Genomic DNA, 23,767 nt, shown 5'->3' with positions numbered 1-23,767 from the left:
CTGCCGGCCCCTCCTGGCTTGCCATCCAGTCCCCTGTGACGGCTTGGTAGCACCGGGTCCTTCCCCCTGTCCCAGCGGGATCCCAGTCGTCCTTGCTGGAATAGAGGTGCGTTGTGGATCCCTGGAGACGGGTCTGCCTTCCCCGCTGTCCTCTGGCCAGCACGGTCATCTACGGACTCAGCAACGTCGATCTGCTGTCACAGCGGCCTGCAGCACCGTGCTGCCCTCACCCCCATCGTCCCAAGTGTGGTGGGATGCGCTGGCCACAATGGGCTCTGCGTGAAAGGACCGCACGGCGCATGGCGGCAGCCTCTTGAGGGTGCACGCTGGGACCTTGGCGGAGGCGGGCTGCTCCCACACGCCGTGCAGAACGTTTGCCCCCAGTCCTGCGGCGTCAGACTCCGCTGGTCCGGAGGGCACGTCCTGCATGGGAGCCGGGGCTCTGGGAAGCAGAGGCAGCAGAGCTGGACGCTGGTGGGTGGCACTGGAGGGAGGGGCTCTCTCTGAGCCAGCGAGGGCCGCCTCATGCGTTTTCTCCTTTTTTTTTTTTCCCCAAAGATTTTATTTATTTATTTGACAGACAGAGATCACAAGCAGGCAGAGAGGCAGGCGGGGTGGGGGGGGAGGAGGCTCCCCGCTGAGCAGAGAGCCCGAGGCGGGGCTCGATCCCAGGACCCTGAGATCATGACCTGAGCCGAAGGCAGAGGCTTCACCCACTGAGCCACCCAGGCGCCCCAAAAGCTTCCTCATGCTCTGAAGCTCATCTACGGCAGTAACCTTTGGTTTTTGTAGATCAGTTGATGTTAGCGCGAGCGGCAGGGGCGGAGAAACAGCATCTCAGGCAGACGCCCTCCTGAGCACAGAGCCCAGAGCGGGGCTCCCTCCCACAGCCCTGATATCAGGACCTGAGCTGAAACCAAGAGTTGGACCCGAGCCGACTGAGCCCCCCAGGCGCCCCAACGGTGGCCTTTCTCTCCGTGTCTGAGTCGGGGATTCCTCCGAGCGGCGGCAGTGTCGCAGAGAAGGCTTAAGGTCTGTTGACAGTGAGTTTCTTCCCGGCCCCTGGGCCCCGTCTGAGAAACGAGCTTGCTTATCCCGATGGTCGTCTATTTCGGAGCGTGTCACATGCCCGCCGCGTGCCAGGCTGTGGCCCTGCCTCACGAAACCAGAGAGGACGGGGGAGAGGGACCTCCCTGAAAGACACGCCCACCCCAGTCTACACTCCCCAGGAAGGGAATGAAGTTCCGCGAGAGCCCGAGGAGACTCGTGTTCCTCAGGAGGTCAGGGTGGGCTTCCCGGTGGAGGTGGTGCTGGGGCTGAGATCTGGCGTGTGAAGAAGGGCTCGCCAGCCGTGAACAGCCTGCGCACAGGCTCCGGGGCGGGAGGGGCGGGGTGCCAGGAGGACGGAAATGCCGTGGGTGCCGTGGCGCCGAAGGAACAGGGCTGGGGTGCGGGACCTGGTGTCCTCTTCAGTCCAGGAGCAGCTGGGACAGCTCGAGGGGTTCAAGTGAGCCGAGGCGGCAGGGCTGGGGAGACTTGCATCTTGAGCAGTGGTGGGAGGCAGGAGAGGCGGCCGCTGTGCCTCCGGGAGCGGGGCTGGTTGGGGCCGTTTGGTGGTTGTGGTCAGTTTGGAGGTGAGGGTGTGGGGACCAGGGGAGGGGAGGGGAGAAGCAAGGTGACCGGGTGCAGAGCTGGGGCTGGGAGGGCGGCTGACTGGTCTTGGCTGACCCTGTGGCGCCCTCTCCTGGAGAGGGTCTCAGGCACGTCCCTGACTGTAGCCTCACGCCAGTTGTGGTGGAGACTGGAGAGGAAGTGGGGACACTGGGGGCTGAGTTTGGCTCCCCAGCCCCTGCCCTGGCGGGCTGCACAACGGGTGGTGCCGTGCGGGGCGTGCTCGGGAGGGGCTGCAGGTGGAGGGACCTCCTGGGGATCCCTGGGCGGTGAAGCTGTGCGGCCCTTCCTGGGCAGTCGCTTTGCCCACTCTGAACCTTAGTCTCTTCGTCTGGGGAAGAGGGAGCTGCTGATGGTGCCTCCCCATACCCGCGTGTCCCGCTGTGGACAGGCGAGTTGTGAATGTGATCAGGTAAAGCAGCGTCCCCGTCCCACGGTGGGGGAGAGACCGAGCCCTGGAAGGTTCCGTCCTGTGGGAGTTGGCTCGGGGAAGGCGGGGGCAGGCTCCACAGGTGCCCTACTGGGAGGAAGGAGTCGCCACCATCCCAAAGACACCTGCAGGGTCCCAGGTCTAGTGTCCAGCCCCCGCAGGCTCCCCCGCCCACTCCCAGGGGTCACGAGAGCCGGGGGTCACTTGCCCAAGGGGGCTGGTGACGTGTGGGAGGCCAGGACCCGAATGGCTCCCATCCCGCAGGAGCGGCTGGGCGCGTGCGGGTGATTATGCTGGCGTGGTTTACAACAAGTGCTTCCCAGGTGTTGGCGGGGCAGCCTTCCCTGTCCCCCGGTTCTTCCTCTCAAGAGGCAGCGAAGCTACCGGCCACCTGCTCCACGCTCGAGCCTCCCGACTCACCCGGTGAGACCCAGGCCACCGCCTTCTGAGTTGTCTGCTCATGCAGCCTGCAGGAAGGCCGCGGCGTGGAGGCTGTGTGTCCGCCCAGAGGCTTGTGGGCCTCTCCCGGGCCATGAGCGACCCTGGAGGTGCATCAGTCACATGACCCAGATGGCTACGAGTTCTTCCTCACTCCCACGGACAGTGGGGTGCAGGTCGTTCCAGAACTTTCCTTGGGGATGGTGCGGGGCCACAGCCCTCCTGTGTATCAGGCAAGCAAGCTGACTGGTGCTACTGGTCCCAGCAGCCTCTCGAGGAGAGTCTGGTCGGGGGAATCCTCGAAAACAAAACCAGAGTCCAGCTGTCTTGGTAAGTGAAGCCTGTCTCTATCGTGACACTTCGGATGTTCAGAATAATTAGGAAAATAGGATTCGAGGGGTGCCTGGGTGACATGGTTGGTGGTGTGTGTGACAGTTGGTCTTAGGGCTGTGAGTTTGAGCCTCATGTTGGGTGTAGAGATTACATAAAAAATAAGAAATCTTAAAGGAGTCGACCAGACTTCCAGCTCTAGTACAAAGCTGTCATCATCAAGACAGTGTGGTACTGGCACAAAAACAGACACAGAGATCAGTGGAACAGAACAGAGAGCCCAGAAATGGACCCTCAACTCCATGGTCAACTAATCTTCGACAAAGCAGGAAAGAACGTCCAGTGGAAAAAAGACAGTCTCTTCAGCAAATGGTCACATGCAGCCACGTGCAGAAGCATGACACCGGACCGTTTCCTTACACCACACACAAAAATAGACTCAAAATGGATGAAGGACCTCAATGTGAGACAGGAATCCATCCAAATCCTCGAGGAGAACACAGGCAGCAACCTCTTCGACCTCAGCCGCAGCAACTTCCTAGACACATCGCCAAAGGCGAGGGAAGCAAGGGCAAAAATGAATTACTGAGACTTCATCAAGATCAAAAGCTTTTGCACAGCAAAGGGAACAGTTAACAAAACCAGAAGACAACGGACAGAATGGGAGAAGATATTTGCAAACGACATATCAGATAAAGGGCTAGTGTCCAAAATCTATAAAGAACTTAGCAAACTCAACACCCAAAGAACAAATAATCCAATCAAGAAATGGGCAGAAGACATGAACAGACATTTCTGCAAAGAAGACATCCAGATGGCCAACAGACACATGAAAAAGTGCTCCGTATCACTCGGCATCAGGGAAATACAAATCAAACCCACAATGAGACACCACCTCGCACCAGTCAGAATGGCTAAAATTAACAAGTCAGGAAATGACAGATGCTGGCGAGGATGCGGAGAAAGGGGAACCCTCCTACACTGTTGGTGGGAATGCAAGCTGGTGCAACCGCTCTGGAAAACAGTGTGGAGGTTCCTCAAAAAGTTGAAAATAGAACTACCCTACGACCCAGCGATTGCACTGCTGGGTATTTACCCTAAAGATACAAACGTAGTGATCCGAAGGGGCATGTACACCCGAATGTTTATAGCAGCAATGTCCACAATAGCCAAACTAGGGAAAGAACCTAGATGTCCATCAACAGATGAATGGATAAAGAAGATGTGGTATATATACACAATGGAATACTATGCAGCCATCAAAAGAAATGAAATCTTGCCATTTGCGACGACGTGGGTGGAACTAGAGGGTGTCATGCGGAGTGAAATAAGTCGGAGAAAGACAATGATCATATGATCTCCCTGACATGAGGAATTCGAGAAACAAGACTGGGTCATAGGGGAAGGGGGGGAAATGAAACAAGATGAAACCAGAGAGAGAGAGACAAACCTTAAGAGACAGTTAATCTCAGGAAACAGGGTTGCCAGAGTGGAGAGGGGCAGCAGGGATGGGGTGTCTGGATGGTGGAAATTGGGGGAGGGTGTGTGTTATGGTGAGTGCTGGGTGTTGTGTAAGACTGACAATTCACAGACCTGTAACCCTGAAACAAATAATAAACACATCATATGTTAATTAAAAAATAATAAAAAAGGAATTGAAAATGGGAAAGGAGAAACGAGAGATGGGGCGGATTCTGGTTTCAGACGTAGAGGTGATGAGCTTGGCAGGGCAGCCCTGAGCAGGGCTGGCAGCCTGACCTCTGTGGGGGTGCATGTAGGGAGGAGGGGAAGAGAGGCAGTCCCGGGGGCCCGGGGTGGGGGGGTGTGGGTGGGCCGTTGGGGGGCCCTGGGGCCTGTGTCTCCCGTGGGACCGGCCTGCACTCCCTCTTGTGGATGACTGCTCCAGCCTTCAGCACGAGCGAGGAGCGCTGCCCCCTCATGACCCCCTCGTGACCACCCTGCCCGGCTGTCCAGGAGTTCTGGAGGTTCTAGAGGTCGGTTCTCAAACTCAGACGAGACACTGATCTGCTGTGACCACGGATCTCTCCAGAGCCCAGGGCTGGGCCCATTTGTGGGGCACTTGCCCCGGTGGATGCTGGCACCCCGAATGTCCTAAAACGATGCCCCCCTCGCTCCCAAGTCCTTGGGGCTTCGCTCAGCCCCTCCTGGTGGGGGATCTGCCCCAGGAGCCCTTCGATTCTGAGCAGGGGACAGCTGCCAGGGCCTCCTCCCTTCCCCTCTGAGTGTCCCCTTTCTGCCACAAGCCTGCTTCAGGACCACCCAGACCAGCCCGCTGGCTGTCCCTGACCCCGTCCTCTGGTCCCCCAGAAGGGCACTGCCAGGCAGACTGTGTCCCCCGCTCCCAGCACAGCTGCCAGCTTTACTGCACAGGCGTGTGGGAGGCCGCGCAGGGTTTCCCAGAATCTTGTGTGTTTGCACACTCGACGGAGCCGCTCTCGCCCGACGTTAGACTACTTCCTTGGAAATACTTGAGTCATCTACCGAGGACCGTGGGGAGAAAACAATGATTTCTTCACTATCACCCTCCAGAAACGGCCCTGGAGCAGCCAGGGTTGTGGTGAGTCACAGGAGGAGGCCAGGCTCGTGGTGGCAGCTGCTGCCCCGTGGCCCGGCCGGGCACATCCCAGGGACGCGGCAGGACTGTGGAAGGTTTGAGGAATTCTTACGAAGGACTGTAAAGCCTGGAAAGGCAGTAGAATCCCAGGGCCGGGAACGGCGTGGGAGCTGGGCTCCTCACCTACTGATTTGTGACCTGGGGACGTTGCTGAACCAGCCTGTTCCTCAGTTTCCCCATCTAAAGATGGGTCCTGACAGAGGCCTGCTCACGGGGTCTGGCAGTGACCCTGGCAGCTGAGTGCGTCAGGGTGCAGGGCTGAGGGAAGCCGCTGCGTTCTGGAAGGGAGGGCCCGCATTGGCCTCGTCCCAGGCCACATGCTGGCTGGTCCGGGGCCCTTGGACAAGGGCGACAGGGGAGGGAGTCCTGGTCCTCCCCCCGCCTTTCCCGCTGCGCCTGGCCCCGGGTTAGGGGGCACCGGGACTTCCCTACAGCGGCGGACCCCCTCCCTCCCTGTCCCCCATGGTGGCCATCCCCCAGGGGTCCTCTGGCCCCGACCACCATCATCAGTCCCTGCGGATGGACAGACGCAGCTTCCAGCCCACACTCGTGTGTTGACTTAGCCGCGGCTGCCCGTTCTCTGCTGTTCGGAGTTAAAGACAACTATGAAAGGGGTAAACTGCGTTGGGAGTTGAAAACTGTCGGTGGGTGAAGTGGTGGCTTTGGGGATCAGGGGAACCTTGCACTCAGCTTGACGGCATGGAACCCTCGCGTGGCGTTTCCTGCTGGTGCTGGAGGACCCTGGGGTTGTCCCGACCGGAGGCGCTCACGGCCTTGTTCAAGTCTTAGTTCATAGGGCACCGGGAGCCCAGTTCTGAGGATGACTGGGGTGAGCATGTTGGCTGGCCCCAAGGTTTTAGGGAGGTCGGGCCCCTGCCCCGCTGCTGTTGTGGCTCTGAACCCACAGCCGGAAACACCGTGGTCTGTGCTGTGCTCTCAGTGCTCACGACTCCCCCAAGTTCATCTGGGAACCTGATCCCTGATGTGAGGGCATTAAGAGGGGGCCTGTGGGGTGCCCGGGGTGTACTGGGGCCCACAGGGCAGCAGGACGTGGGCCCTCACCCCACCGTGCCACCCCAGGACGCTGAGCAGGGCAGGTCTGTGGTGTTTGTAGCCGCCCCAGTGGACGAGCTGCCGGTTTGCTTGGAAACTCTTGAGCGATGCCACCGTGTCTTTAAGAAAAAACACCATGACCTTGAAAGGACAGGTTGTACGTCAACGTCAACGGGGAGGGGAGAGCGAGCTCTTCTCTCCCATCTTACTGCGTGCCTGGTGCTGGTGGCTCGCAGACACTGCCCCGGAGCTGCTGGGACCCAACGGGGAAGGGGTGTCGTTCCCATTTCTGGGGCTCAGAGCGGGACCCAGTTTGAATCCTGGCACGTCATATTGTAGGTGTCGGGGTCGTGCTCTCACCTGCAAGGTGAGGGTGACAGTGAACCCCCGGGCGGGGGTTGTATTTGTGGGTCATATGTGTGGCAGAGCGTGTGGGTCCATGTCTGCTTCCGTCTGCCTGAGGTGGTCAAGGACACAGCTGAGCTGGGGTCGGAGCCCGCCTACCCCGAGACCCATGCTGCGGCCTGTCGTCCTGTGTTCGGGTGACGGCCGTCCCGAGCAGGCCCCGTGCACCGTCCCGAACGCCGGCTGCTCCCGGCTGCAGGTGGGGGTGCGAGCTCCGTCTCTGGACCTCCCCCTGCACGTTCCCCGGGCCCAGACCGCGCATCCAGGGGCCACTAGGAGCCAGGCTGGTGGCCCCACGGGCACGTAAACGTGGTGAGTGCGTCAGGACACTTACCAAGCATGGGGACTCACCCAGGCTGCCGCTGGCCACCCACCCAGCAAGCCGGACCTGCCTGTTTTCCTGGGAATGTCGTCACTTTGGCACTGAAAATTGCCAGTCTTGGGAATGTCTCCGGTGCGGGCCGACTGGGACGGTCGGTCAGCCGACACGGAAAGCAGGCAGGGCCCCCTCGAGGTAGGGCCCTTAGTGCCCCAAGTGAGAACCTGACAACCCAGAAGGAAGCTGCTTTGATTTGTGTACGCATGTCCGTACGCATGTCCATCCGTGTCTCTCTCTCCCTCTCTCTCTCTCTCTCTCTCTCTCTCACACACACACACACACACACACTCGTGCGTGCACGCGCGCGTCTGGGGAGGGGGAGGGGCTCCACACTTTCAGGACTGGGGCCACCCAGGGGCTTCATCTCGGCCCCCAGAAGGGCAGCTTCTGTGCATGGACACTGCTGTCTGGAGGCAGGGGACTTGGAGGAGGTGGATGCCCGCCCCCTGCCCCCCTGTGCCCCTCCGCTCTCCCTGCACTACCCCTGCCCCCAGCCCCGGGAGCAGGTGTCCACGTGCTTGAGGTGGGGTTGCTTTGCAGGTGGCGCCCACTTGTTCTGAAGGGGAAGTTCCTTTGGTGAGGAGCGTGGTGCGTCCCACGGACGCTGGGCGGACGCTCTCACGCCACTTCCTCTCCCGGGACCACAGCTGGGGCCCCGGGCCACAGCCTCGGGTTCCCCTCTGCAGACTGGGCCACCTTGCCCACCGGAGGTCAGTGGGGGTTTTGTCATGGGAGCCCCCGCCCTGGGCTTTCCACACACTCCTCCCGTGGAGGGGAGTGTCCTCTCTGTCCTCCGTGGAGGCCCACTCATCCCTCCTCCCTCGGCTTGAATGTCTCCCATCCGCAGAGCCCCGGGGTCCTGGTGGCGGAGCCGGTGCCTGTCTGTCTCGGGGGCGTCCTGGGCAAACCCTCAAACACTCCTCCCAGACTGTGGTTTTCGATACCGTTCACCTACCGCGAACCCCCCCTTCTCCCGCACACAGCGCACGTGAACTGCAGCAGAAGCACAGAGTTGTGCCAACGTCACCACGGTCTGATTCCAGAACATTCTCAGACCCCCCCAAAGAGAGCCCAGGCCCAGAAGCAGTCCCTCCCCCGCCCTGCCTACCCCCTCCCCAGCAGCTACGTCTCCTTCCGTTTCTGCGGCTTTGCCGGTTCAGGACGTTTCACACGGATGGGATTAGTACGTGGTCTTTCGTGCGTGGCTCCTTTGGCCACGGGCAGTGTTTCCGGAATTTACCCTGAGGTAGCAGGTGTCAGCGGTCATTGCTCTGAGTCACAGCCCAGCGCACGCACAGGCCTCATCTGTGTGTCTGCTTCAGGAGACGGACGCGTGCTTGTTCCCACGTCTCGGCAGTTACGAGCAGAGCCGCTCTGAGGACACGTGGACGCACTGCGGGGGGACGTGCTCTCCGTTGTCCGAGTGGCTTTGCTGGGCCACACGGTGAGACTGTTTTTACTTTTTTTTTTTTTTTTAAAGATTTTATCTATTCATTTGACAGAGAGCACAAGCAGGCAGAGAGGCAGGCAGAGGGAGAGGGAGAAGCAGGCTCCCCGCCGAGCAGAGAACCCTACGCGGGGCTCGATCCCAGGACCCTGGGATCATGACCTGAGCCGAAGGCAGAGGCTTAACCCACTGAGCCACCCAGGTGCCCCTAAAAGTTTATTTTAAAGAAGAGTGGATGATGATTTAGGTCAGGTCACTGTTCCAGATAGTCCCCCAGTTTCCTAGCCCCTTTCACGGAGTACTGAAGGCCAGTTCGCCCACCTGCTTACACCCCGAGTTCTCATTCTGTGGCTCGGGGACACGGAGCTGCCGGTTCTTAGCTGGGGGCGCTGTGCAGTGCGGACACCCGTCCCATCGCTCGTCATCAAGTTTTCTTAACCATCTTGGCCTCGTTCTCTCAGACAAATAGAAAAGTGTCAAACTATTTCACTGACATTTGTTTGGAAAGCCCCAGAGGAGACTCCGCGGTGCTGTGCGGACCTCCCACGCGCGAATGCGGCGTCCGCTCGCCGATTCAAGCCCTGCCTTCGCTTCCAGCAGTCCCGACGTTCTCTCCTACGCACACTTGTATTGGTTTTCTGGTGGGGACTCTTGGCCACTGGCATTGTTGCAGTCGCGGGACATGTTTTTTTCTGGGTTTTGTTGACTTTCTGTGTTCTCTGTGTCTGGTCACCAGCACCTTCTGGACTTCATCAGACACTCTTGGGTGTCTCTAAGCCACGGTGTCACACCATCCGCAGACGCTGGGCCGGGTTTACCCCCATGCTGCTGCGGCCGGACCTTCCAGGTTGGTGTCAAGCAACCGCGCTGGTCGTGAGCGTGTGTGTCACACGTCTGCCTTCAGTGCCACTGACTGAGGGTCTAGGAGTCTACATGTCAAGGGAACATGCCTGTGTTTCACAACTCTTTGTCTTGTGTTGCCGTGTCTAATGTTACTGGAATTTCTAACAGATTAAAACCATACAGTTATTTTCTAAGTGAACCTTATCACAAAAACTTTTTTCTTTTCTTTTCCAAATGTTGCTAAACCTTTAGTTGTCCAGGAGGCCCGAGTGACACGAGAGCCTTCCCCTGAAGGGAACCGTGAAGTTTAGGACAAAGCAGAGCCCCAGCTCGGCCCGTGGACCCCACTCCCGGAGCCCAGATGCCGCGGGGCCGCCTTCAGCATGGACGCCCAGAGCTCCCAGGAGGGAAGGGGTGGCGGGAGCTGGCAGGAGCATCGGGCATGTTCAGGGGAGGGTTGGTGAGGACAGGGTGGGCAGTCCTGGGCAGAGGGCCTGTGTGTGGGGATGGAGGCCATGCGGGCAAGTCCGAGCTTCCAGGCTGATGCCTGGGTCTGGATCCTGACCGTCGAGCCTTCTTCCCCACCACCCCCGGGGGCGCAACTGGCCAAGCTGTCGGTGCCAGCCTGCTCCTCCTCCCGGGCGTCTCTTGGTGGACAGTGACCCCTGCGCCCACACCATCCTTCCCGCCAGGCAGCCCCTGGATGCCGCCCTCCCAGGGGACAGGGGCCTGCAGGCCGGCCTGCCCGAGTCCCGTGGGGGCCCAGCACACACACAGGCCTGGCCTGGGGAGGAGTTCACCACGTGTTTATTGGATAAAGATCACAGAAACGATGGCCGTGGGCGCTCTCCACTCAGGAGAAGCGGCCCCTGTGGGAAATCAGGAATATTCTCGGCCATGTGAGTTCGAGTGAGTTACAGGGACGTTTAAGGCACAGCTGGCGGCCACCTTCCCGTCGGAAGCCGTGGGGAGGCTTGTTGCTGGGGGACAGGGGATGACTCCTCTTCCTCATTTCCTCACGGCCTCTGGCCCGGGATGGGGGCGAGGGCCCGCCTTCCTTCGTGGCAGGACTTCCACTGTGGTCCCCGCCCGCGCCGCTCACACCAGGGGGATGGGGTAGGAGGCGCAGGCTGCCAGGCCGCACATGTTCTTCCCGCGCTCGATGAGGAAGTACCTGGGCAGGCAGAGCAAGCTGGGGCCTGGCCGGGCTCCCTCCCCGCTGTCCTCTGCTGCCCCGCAACCTGACTTCAGGGCTGAGGGCCAGGAAACAGCTTTCCCTCCCCTCCCTCTGGCTGCCATACTGTGTGCACTTCCACTGTCCCCACAATTTACCGGGGCTCCCTCTCAGCCCCACGCGATGGAGCCCCTTGAGGGTGGGTGTGCACCAGGGTTCCCCGTTCCAGCCCCTGGCCCCGGGGTCCGCGGGAAGCACATGGCCTGATCTCGGCTGCCCTGCCCTCCCAGCTGCCCGCTCCGTGCCGCAGGGCTGGCTCCGGGCTGAGCCGCTACCGTCCCGTCCACTGACCCTTCTGGGACAACGGACCCCGTTCCTGACACGGTATCGTTGGGATGTGGGGCGCAGGACAGGAGAGGCGGGCACGGCAGTGTCTCAGGTGTGGGGTTCAGCCTTGGGTTCCTCCCCCAGGGCTCCATGGGGGGCCCAGCTGAACCCCGGCTCAGATGCCATGTGCCTAAGCGGGAGAAGACCCCCAGGCTCCCAGACCCGAGCGATGATGCCCCTCCCTGAGCGCGGGGCCCAGAAGCTGCTTACCCGTTCATCCCCCACTGGGGACCCCAAGAGTTCTTCACAATCCAGTAGGGTATCCCGTTTTGCTCTCCGTACCCAACAGCCAGGACTGCGTGGTTTACTTTATCCGGAGTTTTATGACAGGAAGTGCTGGGAATGGGGAATAGAAGAGGTGGGAGACACAGGAAGGAGGCTGCAGCCGGATGACCCGGCCCCTCCCCCAGAGGTCCCCGTCCCCCACGCCAGGCTCTGAGGCGCTGAGTCCCAGCGCGGGGCCTGGGGGCATGGAAGGTGGGGAGCCTGAGGTGCCAGACCCTGTCCTCCGGAAGCTGCGTCTGGTGGGGAGTGGCCTGGTGGAGGCCACCCATGTGGGGCGGTGACCGAGGGCTGAGGCGCCCCCAGGAGGGGGTCAGCCCAGCAGGAATGGGGGTCCCTTGGAGGGCCCCTCAGTGTGGTGGCGGCGAACCATCGGGGGTGGGGGCTGTTTCCCTGGGAAATGGGCTCGGAGAAAGAAGGCCCCAATCGCCAGGGTCCCCCACCCAGCTGACTCTGGACCCTGGGGCGCGGGGGACGCGGGCGAGGCAGAGGCCAGCAAGGCCAGAGAGCTCGGCGTGGAGGACAGACTGGCGGGGATGGCCCGAGGACACATGGGTGAGCGCACACTTCTGAGTGGCGGGTCTCGGGCAGCACGGGGGCGGGGAGGACCCTCTGCGGGAGAGGCCTGGGACTCGGGGGCTACACTCATGATGCAGGACAGGCGAGTGCCCCGGGGCGAGGGTGAGGCAAGCCCATTCCAGAATCGGGGTGGGAAAGTCCCCAGCCCTGACCGCAGGAGCGGCTCCTCCGTCCTCCCGCCCTCCCACCTGCTCCTTTCAACGGAGGTGGCCGCGACCCTGCAGGCTGGGTCCTCCTGCCCTCCTCGCCTGGCCAGGCGGCTGTGGGGTCAACACGAGCGGTGTTGGGGGCCAGCCCTGCCCAGCCCAGGGTCGCCATAGGGACCCCAGCTCACCTGGAGTAGACGCCTTTCCTGTACATCATAAAGTCGCTGGTGACCTCGAAGGCAAAGCTCACGGGGTTGTACAGGGCCACGGCCTCCACCATGGCCTCCTCATCATTCTGCGGGCACAGCCCCGTCACCACTCTCCCCGCCACCGCTGCCCCCGCCCCCAAGAACGGCCCTTTGCCCTGAGGCAGAGATGGGCGCCCAGAAGGAAGGGAGAGAGGGCTGTGTCCACCGGGCAGCCGCCCCCTCCTCACAGCAGGTGCGGGGCGGTGTGGAGTGGACAGGCTCCTCTGGGTTCCTTATGTGGCTACGGGTCCCTCCTCCGAAACCTGGCTCCCCTGTGACCTCCCCCTGCCGTGCCGGTCTGCAGGCCCTCTCTTCCCAGAGACACCCCTGCCCCCACAGAGCCCCCTGTGGTCCCCCCGCCCTGCCCCCAACATCCCTGCCCCCACAGAGTCAGCAAAATCGACCAATCTGTCCCCCTGGCGGCGTCCTAGACGGAAGCCATCCTCGTGGAGTGCAGCTGCGCTTGCTGACCGCCCCGTCACGCAGGAGCTGTGAACGCCACACTCGGGGCTGTTCGTTAGCAGCGTAACCGTGTGCGTTCACACGCGATGAGTTTGCATCCAGTCTCTTCCACACACGCTGACATCACACACGTGTTCACACCCTCCCCCGCGGGGCGGGCCCTGCTGCTTGCATTTCACAAGGGAGAAAACGGACCTGACCGGAGCCCTGCCCAGACCCAGGTCTGAGCCCGAGTGCCTGGTGCTTGCCCTGCACTCTGTCCCTCCCACCTGCTGCCTCGGGATGCCACAATCGTCCAAGACCTTCCAGGCCCGTGACCTGCCGCTGGGACAGGCCGCGCTGCCGCGCCTACTGGCCATCCGACAGCAGTGGACGCCGGGCTCCTCGCGGGAGCACATGACCCGTCGCAGGGAAGGCGCGTTACTCACGATGGTGATGTTGGCCACATCCTTCACGAAAGCGATGGCCTTGCTGGGCTGGAACTTGCAGTCACTGTCCTGTTCGGGGAGCACAAGTCAGGGAGGCTTGGCCCCGGCCTGAGACCTCGGGCCTACCCCGTGCCGTCTGGTGATGTCGGCAGAGCCAAAGCGCTGAGTGCGGGGCCAGGAGATGGGGTCACTCAAAGGGAGTCAGAGTCATCCTTGCTCTCAAGGCGCTCACAGGGGCGACATGGCCTGGCTCTGGCTCCCGTGGAGGGGGGCTCGCAGAGCCTGGGGTACCTGGTGAGAACCGCAGGTGGGCGGGAGCCTGCCTGGTGGGGGAAGGGAGCACTAGTCTCGGGGTGCAGATGTGCGCAGACACAAGGCAGGTGCAGAGCAGGTACACGGGGGCAAGAGGATGTGCTCCCGAGACATGAGAGAAGGTGGGGATGGCGAGAGGCATGACCTGGTGTCTGTGAGTGAGCCAGCAGCTGGGCTGGAGCCCAGGATTTATGGGGGCGCGGCACAAGGCAGGTGAGTGGTCAGAACAAGGTCCGGGAGACCAAGTGGTGGCCCCGGGAGAGCGGGATGAAGGAGGCAGGGTCACGGACGGGTTGAAGAAGGTGTGGGGTCTCTGATGGCTGACGGGCAGAACTCAAGGGAGGTTCTGGACCACCCCAGACTGTGGCCAGCAGGTTCTGTGGGGGCCGGTGGGGCTCATTAGCAAGGGGAAATGCTGGTGGAACCATGGATTTTGGGGGGAGAGACAGGGCCGTGGACAGGCCGGGGTGAGGTGATAACACGCCTGGGACAGAGAGGGTGCAGGTGCTGGAAGGCGTGGTCAGCGTGAGAGTGACCGCACGGGCAGTGCTGATGGGTGGGGAGGGCAGTGGACGCTGGTCCCTCGGTGCACATGGCAGGAGGGCACCTGGGAGAACGGGAGCCGCAGGCGGATGGGAGGCCGCAGGGCTGGTGAGGGGTGTGCTCCAGCGAGCCAAGGAGACGAAGAGTGAATGAGGGGATGGTTCTGGTGGGAGGGGCCGCGCTGCAGCTCACGGGGACGAGCAAGACGGGGCGGGGCATCCCCGCAGGCCGAGGCTGTGAAGCCGCAGCTGTCCGGGATTACCTGGCCCTTGTAGGGGTAGCTGTCTTCCCCCATGATGCCCTTGTTGTAGCGGATGTACTCGAAGGCCTGGCTGGGGAGGCCCCTGCAAGAAGCACAGACACGCCCCCCATGCTGGCCCCAGTCGTGGCGGCTGCAGGGGCTGGAGGCCTTGACCGGGGCCGCACCCCACAGACCTGCGAGAGACACTGGAGTTTCTGGATGGCCGCATGGACCCGCCCAGCAACGGGGATTCACCACCACTGAGCCCCCACTGGGCCCCGACCAGCAGGCGCTCGACAGACAAGACTGCCGACCCCTCACGTCCACCCTGCGGGGCCGATGCTGTCATTTCTTGGGGCTCAAAAAGGCTGAACAACTTGCCCAGGGCCACTCAGCGGAAGCCAGAATCCGCGCATGGCTGTCCGGCCACAGCTTCTGGCACCCCGGACTCCCGCGCTGGCTCCCAGCACCCAGCACCCAGCACCGTGACCCAGGGCACGCGGTTTCCGGTCTCTGTGGCCAGCCAGCATGTCCGGTCCTTGCGCCCAGCTGGCTGCCGCATCCCCAGGGCCCAGCTACGCAGCAGGTGCTCATGGAGCCGGGGCGCCCCTTCCCCGGACTGGGCCACGGGGGCCGAGGGGCTGAGTCCGGGAGGGGTGGGCCGGGTGTGTGCGTGGGCCAGGATACAGCCTCAGACTCCAGCCACGCGAGCAGGGAAATCCCCGCAACCGTTTTAGGAACGGGCCAGGAAAGCAGGTGCAGTGAAGACAGGCCTTCAGGCAGGAACACGTCACCACCCCGACAGAAAGGTCCCTCACAGCCCGGGCCGGGCTAGCTTAGAGCTCCCCACGAGCGGGAAGGCCAGCCAGACACCTGCGTGTGGATCTGGCCGCGGGCCCTGGGGGCGGACGAGGCCGCCTGCACGGTGGTGGGGGGGACACCGTGGGGGGAGGGTCGAGTTGGGGAACACAGCTTGGCCCCATTCTGGCTGTGGGACCCCAGGCAGGTGAGGGGACCGCTTTGGGGCAGCAGGGCGGGGTCGCGGTGGGGCGGGTCCGTGGCTGGACCGGACGGGGCCGATCTGTGGGCAGGAGCGGGGCTCTGGCCACCCCCAGTCGGGACGCACCCTTGGCAACCGTGATTGTTGAAGTCCTGGGCACAGTCCACCAGCTGCTGCTCCGCCTGCGGGGCGCACGGGGGCCGTGAGCGGGGGCTCGGGCACCAGGCGCTGAGCCATCCCTGCAGGCACGCGCCCGGCCCCGACGGCACTGCATCAAGACGCCCAGAGGTCAGGGCCCCGAGGACGACTCCACAGCCGTCGTGTGGCGGGAGGGGCTCAGTGGCGGTGAGGGCTCGGCCGGCCTCCGTGTCGAGTGCTGCCAGTTGTGGGGCACGGGGGGGAGGCTCTCGTGCCCGGGGAGGCCGGGGGGGGTGGCAGCAGACAGGCCCAGCGGGAGACCCTGCTCTGCCTCGCCTCAAGGCCCTCACCCACCACCTTCCCTTGCTCTGGGGTCAGCAGCTGGACACACAAGCCCCAGCCCCTCTCACAGGGCAGAGGGGGCAGGGCACAGCTCCTAGAGGCCTGACTGCCGGGCTCTGCTCTCTCAAGGCCCCAGGGGCCCAACATGGACCTGCTTGACCCCTCCGAAGCGAGCCCTGGGCTGCCCCCTCAACAGCCTCGTCTGTTTGCAGGAAAGCATGCGCTCCGTTTCACAGGCCGAGCAGCCACGAGGCAGGGGCGCCTGATGTCTGCTGAAACGGCATCCCTGCCTGAAGCCCTGAAGGAGCCCGAGGGCCCACCCGGCCCTGTCAGGTGTGGGGGCAGAGCAGCGAGCGCGGCAGGTGACCCCAGTGCCAGACTGCTTACCAGAGACAGCAGCTTCCCAGTCTGGATGGCGATGGCGGACTCTAGGGCCCCTGTGGTGGAGAACGTCCAGCAGCTGCCACAGCCGCCCTAGAGAGGCCAGGGTAAGGGTTGGGTTGGTCGTGGGGACACCAAGACGCAGGCCCGGGAGAGCCCCAGGCTCCTGTCCACACGTGGGCCTGTGCGGCCAGGGCCCTCCGTGTTATGGCTGAGGTGATCTGCTTCACCAGCGCCCACCCCGTCCCAAGCCCAGCGCCCGTCCTGGGGGCTGCCGGCTTTCCTTCTGGGTCTGAACGTTATGTTGGCTCCTCTTCTCCCCAAGGTTTCTTGGAAGGACTCACTCATCGAGTCCTGTTTCCAGAGCCATCTCTGCCACCGCCCCTGCACCAACCTCATCCCACCCGCACCTCCTCAAGCCCGACACCTGCCTCTGCCGGGCCCGCCCTCCTCCTGCCACCGTCCAGGGCCAGGCTCTGGACGTGAGGGTGGGGCGCCGGAGCCCACCTGCCCGGCTCCTGTCACTGCTCTGCCACGTGCCAGCTGTGCAAGCCAGGGGGTCCCCTCCCGCCTCCCACCTTCTGCTCTATCATCTGGAAAACAGGGCCGCGTGCCTGCCTCCCAGGGCCATTCGAGGCCCAGATGCGGTCCTGCCCACTCATCGTCTCTTCTCCCCGCTCCGTTCTGCCTCCTGAATCCCGTCACCACCGCCCTCCCCTGCCCTCAGGAGGTCAGTGTTCTCAGCCTGCTGGCCTCCCTCCTGGCCTCTTCGTCAGCAGGGGGACAAGCCTGTGCCAGGGTCTCGGAGCGATGAAGCCATGGGCCCGGCCCGGCCGAAGGAGGCAGAGTGGGCCAAGTGCCTGGCACTGGACCGGGAGCAGAGCCCCCCGCCGGAGTCCCCTGTGTCCTGTCTCCTGGACGCTGGGCCACCCCTCACCCTCCTTTGCTCCCGTGACATGAGAAGTCCCCGAGGTCCTGCCAGGCTGACATGGGATCCCGATGCTCTGTGTGCACCTGCAGGGTGGCCACGGCGAGATGCGCCACGGGCCTCTGTCCAGCCCCTGCCCCCCAGGTGCCCCTGGGAACATTCCTGACGGACATCCCTGCCTCCCTGCCCAGCAGTGAGCAGGCTCAGGCTTCCTCACTGAAAACCCACTGCTTTAAAGTGTTGCGGGATCCCTGGGGCACTGGGGGGCTTGGTCAGTTAAGTGGCTGACTCCTGATTTCAGCTCAGGTCATGATCTCAGGGTTGTGAGATCGAGCCCCGGTCAGGCTCCCCACTCAGCAGAAGTCTGCTTGGGATTCTCCCTCTCTCCCAAATAAATAAAATCTTAAACAGAAAACCCCAAAAAACTGTCCTGAAATTCTTAAATGGTCTAAAAACTATGGCTGGGTAACGGGGGAGAGGGCGGCTCTGTCCTGCCCCTGATGCTGGGAGGGGACATGCACTGTGGCTCCGGTGCTGGTGTAAGCGTCCAGCTCTCTCGCGGGCTCCAGGAAACCCCAAGCCTGGGAGGATAGGACACTGTGCCCCGGCCTGAAGGTCAAGGAGAACACACTTCTCGGGGAGACTTTCAGTGGGAAGGCCAGTGTTTCCAGGAGGGTTAACCTTCACCTCGCATTTTCTGGGGGTGAGAGGATGGCGGTGTTCTGGAGAAGGCCACTGCCCTCTGCCTTCTAGGGGAGGGACACAGTGGGCAGGGGGCAGCTGGGGGCACTGAGACCCAGAGCAGAGCCAGCTGCTTGGTCTGCAGTCTGTGGGTGCAGAACACGGGACACACGCTGCTCCCTGCGGCCATAGCGCATCTCAACGGTGGGCGTCTCTGCTCACTGAACACCGGGCGCCATCCGGAGGGAAGCCACTGGGAGGGGCCTGGGGCCCCATCTCTGATGGGCACAGGGAGGAGGACGTTTCGGGTGACGCTGAGACCGGGGGCCAGAGGGAACGGCGAGCACGGGGGTGCAGGTGAGCTGTAGTCCAATAAGGGGGGTGTCTCTTCCCCCAGAGCATGGGGCTAAAACCTCCCACCTTGCTGAGGCAGCAGCAGGCGGAGGGATGACGAGGGAAGGCAGTTGGGGTCTTCCGGGCTTCGCCTCCGGCTGTGTGGTCTGCGAACGTGGCTATTTTACGGGGAAGGACCAGGGTGGCTGCCCTTACCTGATTTTTCACTGGCGACACGAACTTTCCTTTCTTCCTCCAGTCCACGGAGGGCGGGTAGGGACCCCTCCCCCGAAGGTAGTTACCTCTGGTGGCGGAGCAGTTCTGGAAAGACCAAATACAATTTCAGGGGAATGAAAACCGTTCTGACGGAAAAGCGTGCAACTAAAACGGGGCCATCACGAGAGCATCGGAGAGCCCGCGGCTCTAAGAACCACTGAGCCCCCACCTGCCGGGTCAGACGCTCTGGGAGCCCCGCTTGGGGCTGAGGGCCGGGAGCCAGATTTGACAAGTCAGAATACATTCACCGGCTCGATTTTAACTTCACACAAACGGCGAGTGACTGTAGCAGGACTGCTCCCCGCACGGTGTTTACGGTGGATTTACCCTAAAAGGCTACCTGTCGTTCACCTGAAATTCACTTCTGTTTCGGAAATTGTTTTAATTGTGCATCTGTATTTTCTCCAGCCACCCTAAGTTTGGGGCACCCGTGGCTGAGGCCAGGGGCGTGGACTGAGGAACCGCGGGTAGCCGCCTCTGGCCCCCCAAGAACCCGGGACCCCCTGAAGCCGGGCAGACTCTGAACTTGTCCCAAAGGTCCGAGTGGAAAGAGCCAGATTTGCTCGCAGGGAATGACACCTACCTGAGGCTCCGCCCAAAGGTACTTGCTTTTTATTTCCGCGAAGCTCAGGTCTGAAAACTGGTTCAGCCCCACTGAAAAAGAGAAGGAAAAACAAAAAAAACGGAAGAGGAAAAGAGGCGCTCAGTGGGGCCATCCTGAAGAAACAGGGAAAACCAAGAACCCCCAGGCCGACCTGTGTCCTACTTCCGGCTGCGGCCCCTGGCCCCTCACAGGTCTTACACGGAATTTAACGAGTGTGCCAAGGCCAGGGCTCTCTGGGCTTCAGAAGTACACACGGCGGGGCTCGTCCAGGGTGTCCTGTGAACTCCGCCACCGCCCAGAGCCCTACCAGCTACACTGAGCCTCAGAGGAGAGCAGCGGGGCCAGAGCCAAGGTCAGCTCAGGCCGGCCTCGGGCCGGGGCTCTGACCGTCCCTCCACCCTAAGTCCCTGGCGCGCCCGCAGTCACGGCTGGTGTCCTTCCAGCTCTGAGACGCCGCCGCGAGGAGCCCGGAGGAAGGGCAAACCCACGGTACTTTTAAACGTGTGGTTCCCAGCGTTGTGGGCCCTTATCCTCCTCCAGTTGCCGACAAAGGTCTGCAGCCTGTGCTGGTGCTCCTCTGAGCTGTATTTCTTTTGGTGCTAAAACAGAACACAGCAGCGGTAAGTCGCGGAAGCAAGGTCCAGCTCACCGGGAGACAGTGCGTTCTCTAAGAGGAGGGTCGGAGGTGCTCCTTCCGGCCCGGTTCTGGAGCCCAAGCCGCGTCAGGACGCAGGACACGGTGGAGGGTCTCGGCTGCAGAAGTCAGGCGGTTACAAAGCCCACGCCTGCCTCCGGGGACCCGTGGGCAGCCAACACCACGACACCACGCACGCAGGTGCCCGTGGTTGCCCGGCGGTCCCACAGCCCCTGGTGGAGAGACATATGCCAAGTGCAGGCCGCGTCGGGGTGCGGCTCCGCTCTCCGGCGAAACCCCCTTTCGCGAAAGCATGTGCACACGTGTCCTCCAGCTAATTCCGCGCCAGCATGCGGTGTCCCTGAATACAAAGTATGGACACGGATCCCAGGCCGGGAAGGCTGCTGGCCGGCTTCATCACCAGGGACAACGGTCCGGAGGGCGCCGACCTAACCGGACCCTGCCTGCTCGGGCCAAGTCCCGGTCCCCAAAGCCCTAGGGCCGTGCGGTGGGAAAAGCCTTCCCCCCCACCTCCGATCCAGCCCTGTCGGGTCCGACAGTGTGCAACGGGGTATGAAAACCATCAGGAGGAAGCGGAGCACTGACCTGCGCCATCCACGACTTAAAGTGAACTTTCTCTGTGAAAAGAAAGAGAAAAGAAGAACGAAATGAGGCCGGGGCCCCTGGCCACGAAATGGGACCTTCCGCCAAGCAGGCACCTTGGAGCCGATTTGCATTTCAGGAAACGGGGTGACTCAGAAGGCACTGAAAACGGTGTCATCTGGTGTAGAATGCAGGGGGCCCGGCCATCCCGCGGGGGCAGCGGGAGCGAAGATGACTGCGGACAGCAGGCCGGGGGGGCCCCCAATGCCCCGCATCCTCGTCTACTGCTGCTCACGCGACGGCACCCGGACGGTTCAAATTCACTGAAGTGTGTGTTCAACAACCGTGTAGTTTTCTGTATGATCTATTTCAGTACAAAGTCAGTTTAAAAACCTAACCCCCGAGGGTCCGCATATTTCTTCTTCAAGGGACAGATAACAAGTACTTAGACTTCCCGGTGTCCGCTGTCGGGACCCTCTGTCCCAGCAGAGAGACGGGTAGCAGCGGTGGGCTGGCCGGCCGCTTGTGGAAGGGCCCCTGGTTACCTGCCCTTGTGTAGGTCTGACTTATCTAAAACTTCACGCTCAATTTCAACGGCCACAAAGAATGTACTCCAGCTTACGGAAATACTGTCATTTTAATTAAAAATTAAAAAAAAATTTAAGTAGGTTTCACACCCACCGTGGGGCTTGAACTCACGATCCTAAGATTAAGAGTCGCATGTTGTACTGACTGAGCCCGGCACACGCCCCCTAAACACTGTCACTTTAAAATAAGACGGCCACATCCTCCTCTTAAAGCCAGCCGGGGAGCCTGGGCCCTGCTCCGACACCCACCGTCAGGAACACGGACGTCAGGGAGCGCGCGTTCACACCTGAAGCCCTGCTACCCTTTCACACAAACACAGGGGCAAAAAGTAGACACTGAAATTATTCTTACTTCCTGCGAGTCGCGCATCTCTGAACATTGTATGAATTCGTCCTGAATTGAGTAACCGTCGTGAACACCGGCTGATTAAAGTATTTCAGTGTATTCCACGTTATGAAAAGTAATGGTCAAACATAAAAAGGAAACTTGTATCAGGAACGCATCCCTGGGGCCTGGGGCGCTCTGTGGGCAGAGCGTCTGACCCCGTTCTGGCTCAGGTCCCGATGTCAGGGTCATGGAGTCGAGGTCAGCCTCGTGCTCAGTGTGGAGTCTGCTTGGGAATTTCTCTCGCCCTTTGCCTCTGGCCCTCCCCCGTCCCCCCCCCATACTCTCTTTCTAAAATAAAGAAATAAATCTTTAAAAGAAGAAAACAATGCATCTTTTAATAAGGTCAACATGACTTTATGACTAAACCTTCACAGACGTACAGATTCATGGTGAATATTTCCTATTTTTTTAATGGGTCAGCATTAATTCTGGTCTTTGTTTTTTTTTTTTTTTAAGATTTTTTTGAGAGAGAGCGAGCACACGCGAGCGTGCGCGCATGAGTGAGGGGGAGGGGAGGGTCAGCGGGAGAAGCAGGCTCCCCGCTGAGCAGGGAGCCCTGTCCCAGGACCTCACCATCATGACCTGAGCTGAAGGCAGACGCTTCACGGAGCCACCAGGCACCCCAGTCTTTGTTTTTTGCAGGTCAAAAGACTCAGAAATCCTGCTAAATAAGCAGATCCCGAATTACTTCTTGCTTCCGGGAATGGGAGGCGATTTTTAGAGCAAGGTTTCTCAATTCCTAAGCCTCGAGCACATGACGCCCTGAAACCCCATCAGCTGATCCCTCGGGGATGTCCTCTCCCTCATTTTCAGTTTCCTTGAAGAACCGACCACAGTTTCAAAGACTATCACTGTCTGTCTTTCTTGCCGCCTCTGATGTGCTTAGAACCACGCACTCAGATTTAGGAGGAAAGAGAGGCACAGAGAGGGTTTAGCAGAGGATGTTTGTGAAGGGGCCGGACACGAATCCCCTCTCTGTGTCCACAGTCACTTGGAGTCTCTGTGTTTCTCCGGGGGCCCCCCCTGCTCCCCAGGCTGGAGTTCATGCACTCAGCACTCTGATTTCCCTTTGTGGGTCACACATCCATCCTGGGAACCAAGCTGCATCCGTTCACCCTGGGAAAGAAAGGCCCTACCCAGAGTACGATCCTCCGGAGATCATAGGGTCCCCAATCCCGGTTACCGGGCCCTGCCGCGGCCGATGGCTGCAGAGGAGGACAGACCTCAACCCAGCGGGATTTCAGGCAACCGGCCAGCCTTCACCTCTTGGATATTTCAAAAGCCACAAGCAGATGACTATTTATCATTCACAGGAGGTCAGTGGAAGAAAGAGCCGAGATACTCCTGAGCTGGGCCAGAAGGATCTGCTGGTGGCCCAGGGCCCCGGCCTCAGACAGAGCCACTTCAGATCCACGGGAACTTCTGGAAGGAGGATATTTGTGGATGCCTGGTCTGGGGGACTGTGTGGGCAGCGTGGAGAACAGGGTCGGCAAACAATGGCAAGCTGAAAAATGGGTTTCTTTATACTTTCAAATGATGGAGGAAAACAGAACATTTGGTGAGACCAGAGAACAACCTGCCTTGAAATATCAGGGTCCACAAACACAGGGTTAGTGGAAACGGCCTCGCTCCCTGGTTTGCACTCTCTGTGGCTGCTCTCAGTGCGCAGGTGGGGAGCTGCTACACACCCCACGTGGCCCAGAAAGCAGACAATGCTGACCATGGCCCAGCCAGAGAAGGTTCCCCGGAGCCCTGCTCTGGAGTCAGGATGCCTTTGGCGCCGACACACCCGGGGTGAAGCTGGGCACTGGGTTTCCCTTAGGTTGGGGCCGGCCTGGAGCTGCCCACCTCCTGCCCCCCAGGTCTGCAAGACTGGGCACCTTTCTTGTACCAATGAGTAGGGGGGAGGGGATTCTGAACCTCAGTGACCTTCGTCCTGTCCGCAGGCTGTTCTCTGACAAGCCTCGTTGGTGCCCAGGGTGAGTAGGGTGGTGGTCTTGTGAGCTCAGAGCCTGCGGGTGGGGGCCGAAGGTGGGCAGCAGCTGGGAAGGAGGAAGACCCACAGGGCAGAGCTTCCAGGCTTGGGGGGGATGCCTAGACCCCAGCAGGGGAAGGGGTGCAGGGACACCTGGACCGGGCAGGGTGCAGGTGGCTCGCAGGGGACTCCTGGTGTCTGAACTCACTCAGGGGCACTTGGGAAAACGCCCTCAGAACAGATGTGGCTCCTGCAACAGGCCAGACAACCCATTTCACAGAAAAACTCTCGCGGTGCCCATGGGGATCCCCAGGGACCTGCCCGAAAGGCTGGAAAGCCCCTACTCACCCTGGCAGGGGGCATCAAAGCCCTCTATGTCCCCAGGCTGCGCGAGGACGCAGCGGGGGCTGCGGGCTTCTCTGGCATTCCAGGCCCTGCAGCCTCCTGCGCTGGTGGGACCCCGG

The 23,767-nt window shown here is 61.3% G+C and overlaps 1 protein-coding gene across 1 annotated transcript in view; it reads right to left on the bottom strand.

Annotated features, from left to right (window-relative positions):
• Nucleotides 1–10,720: 10,720 nt before the first annotated feature.
• Nucleotides 10,721–23,767, bottom strand: part of CTSH (cathepsin H) — a 13,490-nt gene continuing 443 nt past the window's right edge. The window contains exons 2-12 of the mRNA XM_032836823.1: nt 20,357–20,388; nt 19,610–19,715; nt 19,096–19,166; nt 18,453–18,557; nt 16,301–16,387; nt 15,560–15,615; nt 14,455–14,536; nt 13,338–13,406; nt 12,388–12,494; nt 11,403–11,528; nt 10,721–10,805 (exon numbers count right to left, since the gene is read on the bottom strand). Coding sequence (XP_032692714.1) covers nt 10,730–10,805; nt 11,403–11,528; nt 12,388–12,494; nt 13,338–13,406; nt 14,455–14,536; nt 15,560–15,615; nt 16,301–16,387; nt 18,453–18,557; nt 19,096–19,166; nt 19,610–19,715; nt 20,357–20,388 — 917 coding nt within the window. The 3' untranslated portion in view covers nt 10,721–10,729. The remainder of the gene's footprint in view (nt 10,806–11,402; nt 11,529–12,387; nt 12,495–13,337; nt 13,407–14,454; nt 14,537–15,559; nt 15,616–16,300; nt 16,388–18,452; nt 18,558–19,095; nt 19,167–19,609; nt 19,716–20,356; nt 20,389–23,767) is intronic.

This window comes from Lontra canadensis, unplaced genomic scaffold, assembly GCF_010015895.1.
Source record: "Lontra canadensis isolate GAN:19392208 unplaced genomic scaffold, GSC_riverotter_1.0 scaffold94, whole genome shotgun sequence".
Lineage (NCBI taxonomy): Eukaryota > Metazoa > Chordata > Mammalia > Carnivora > Mustelidae > Lontra > Lontra canadensis.
This window is presented reverse-complemented; position numbering and strand designations above follow the sequence as displayed.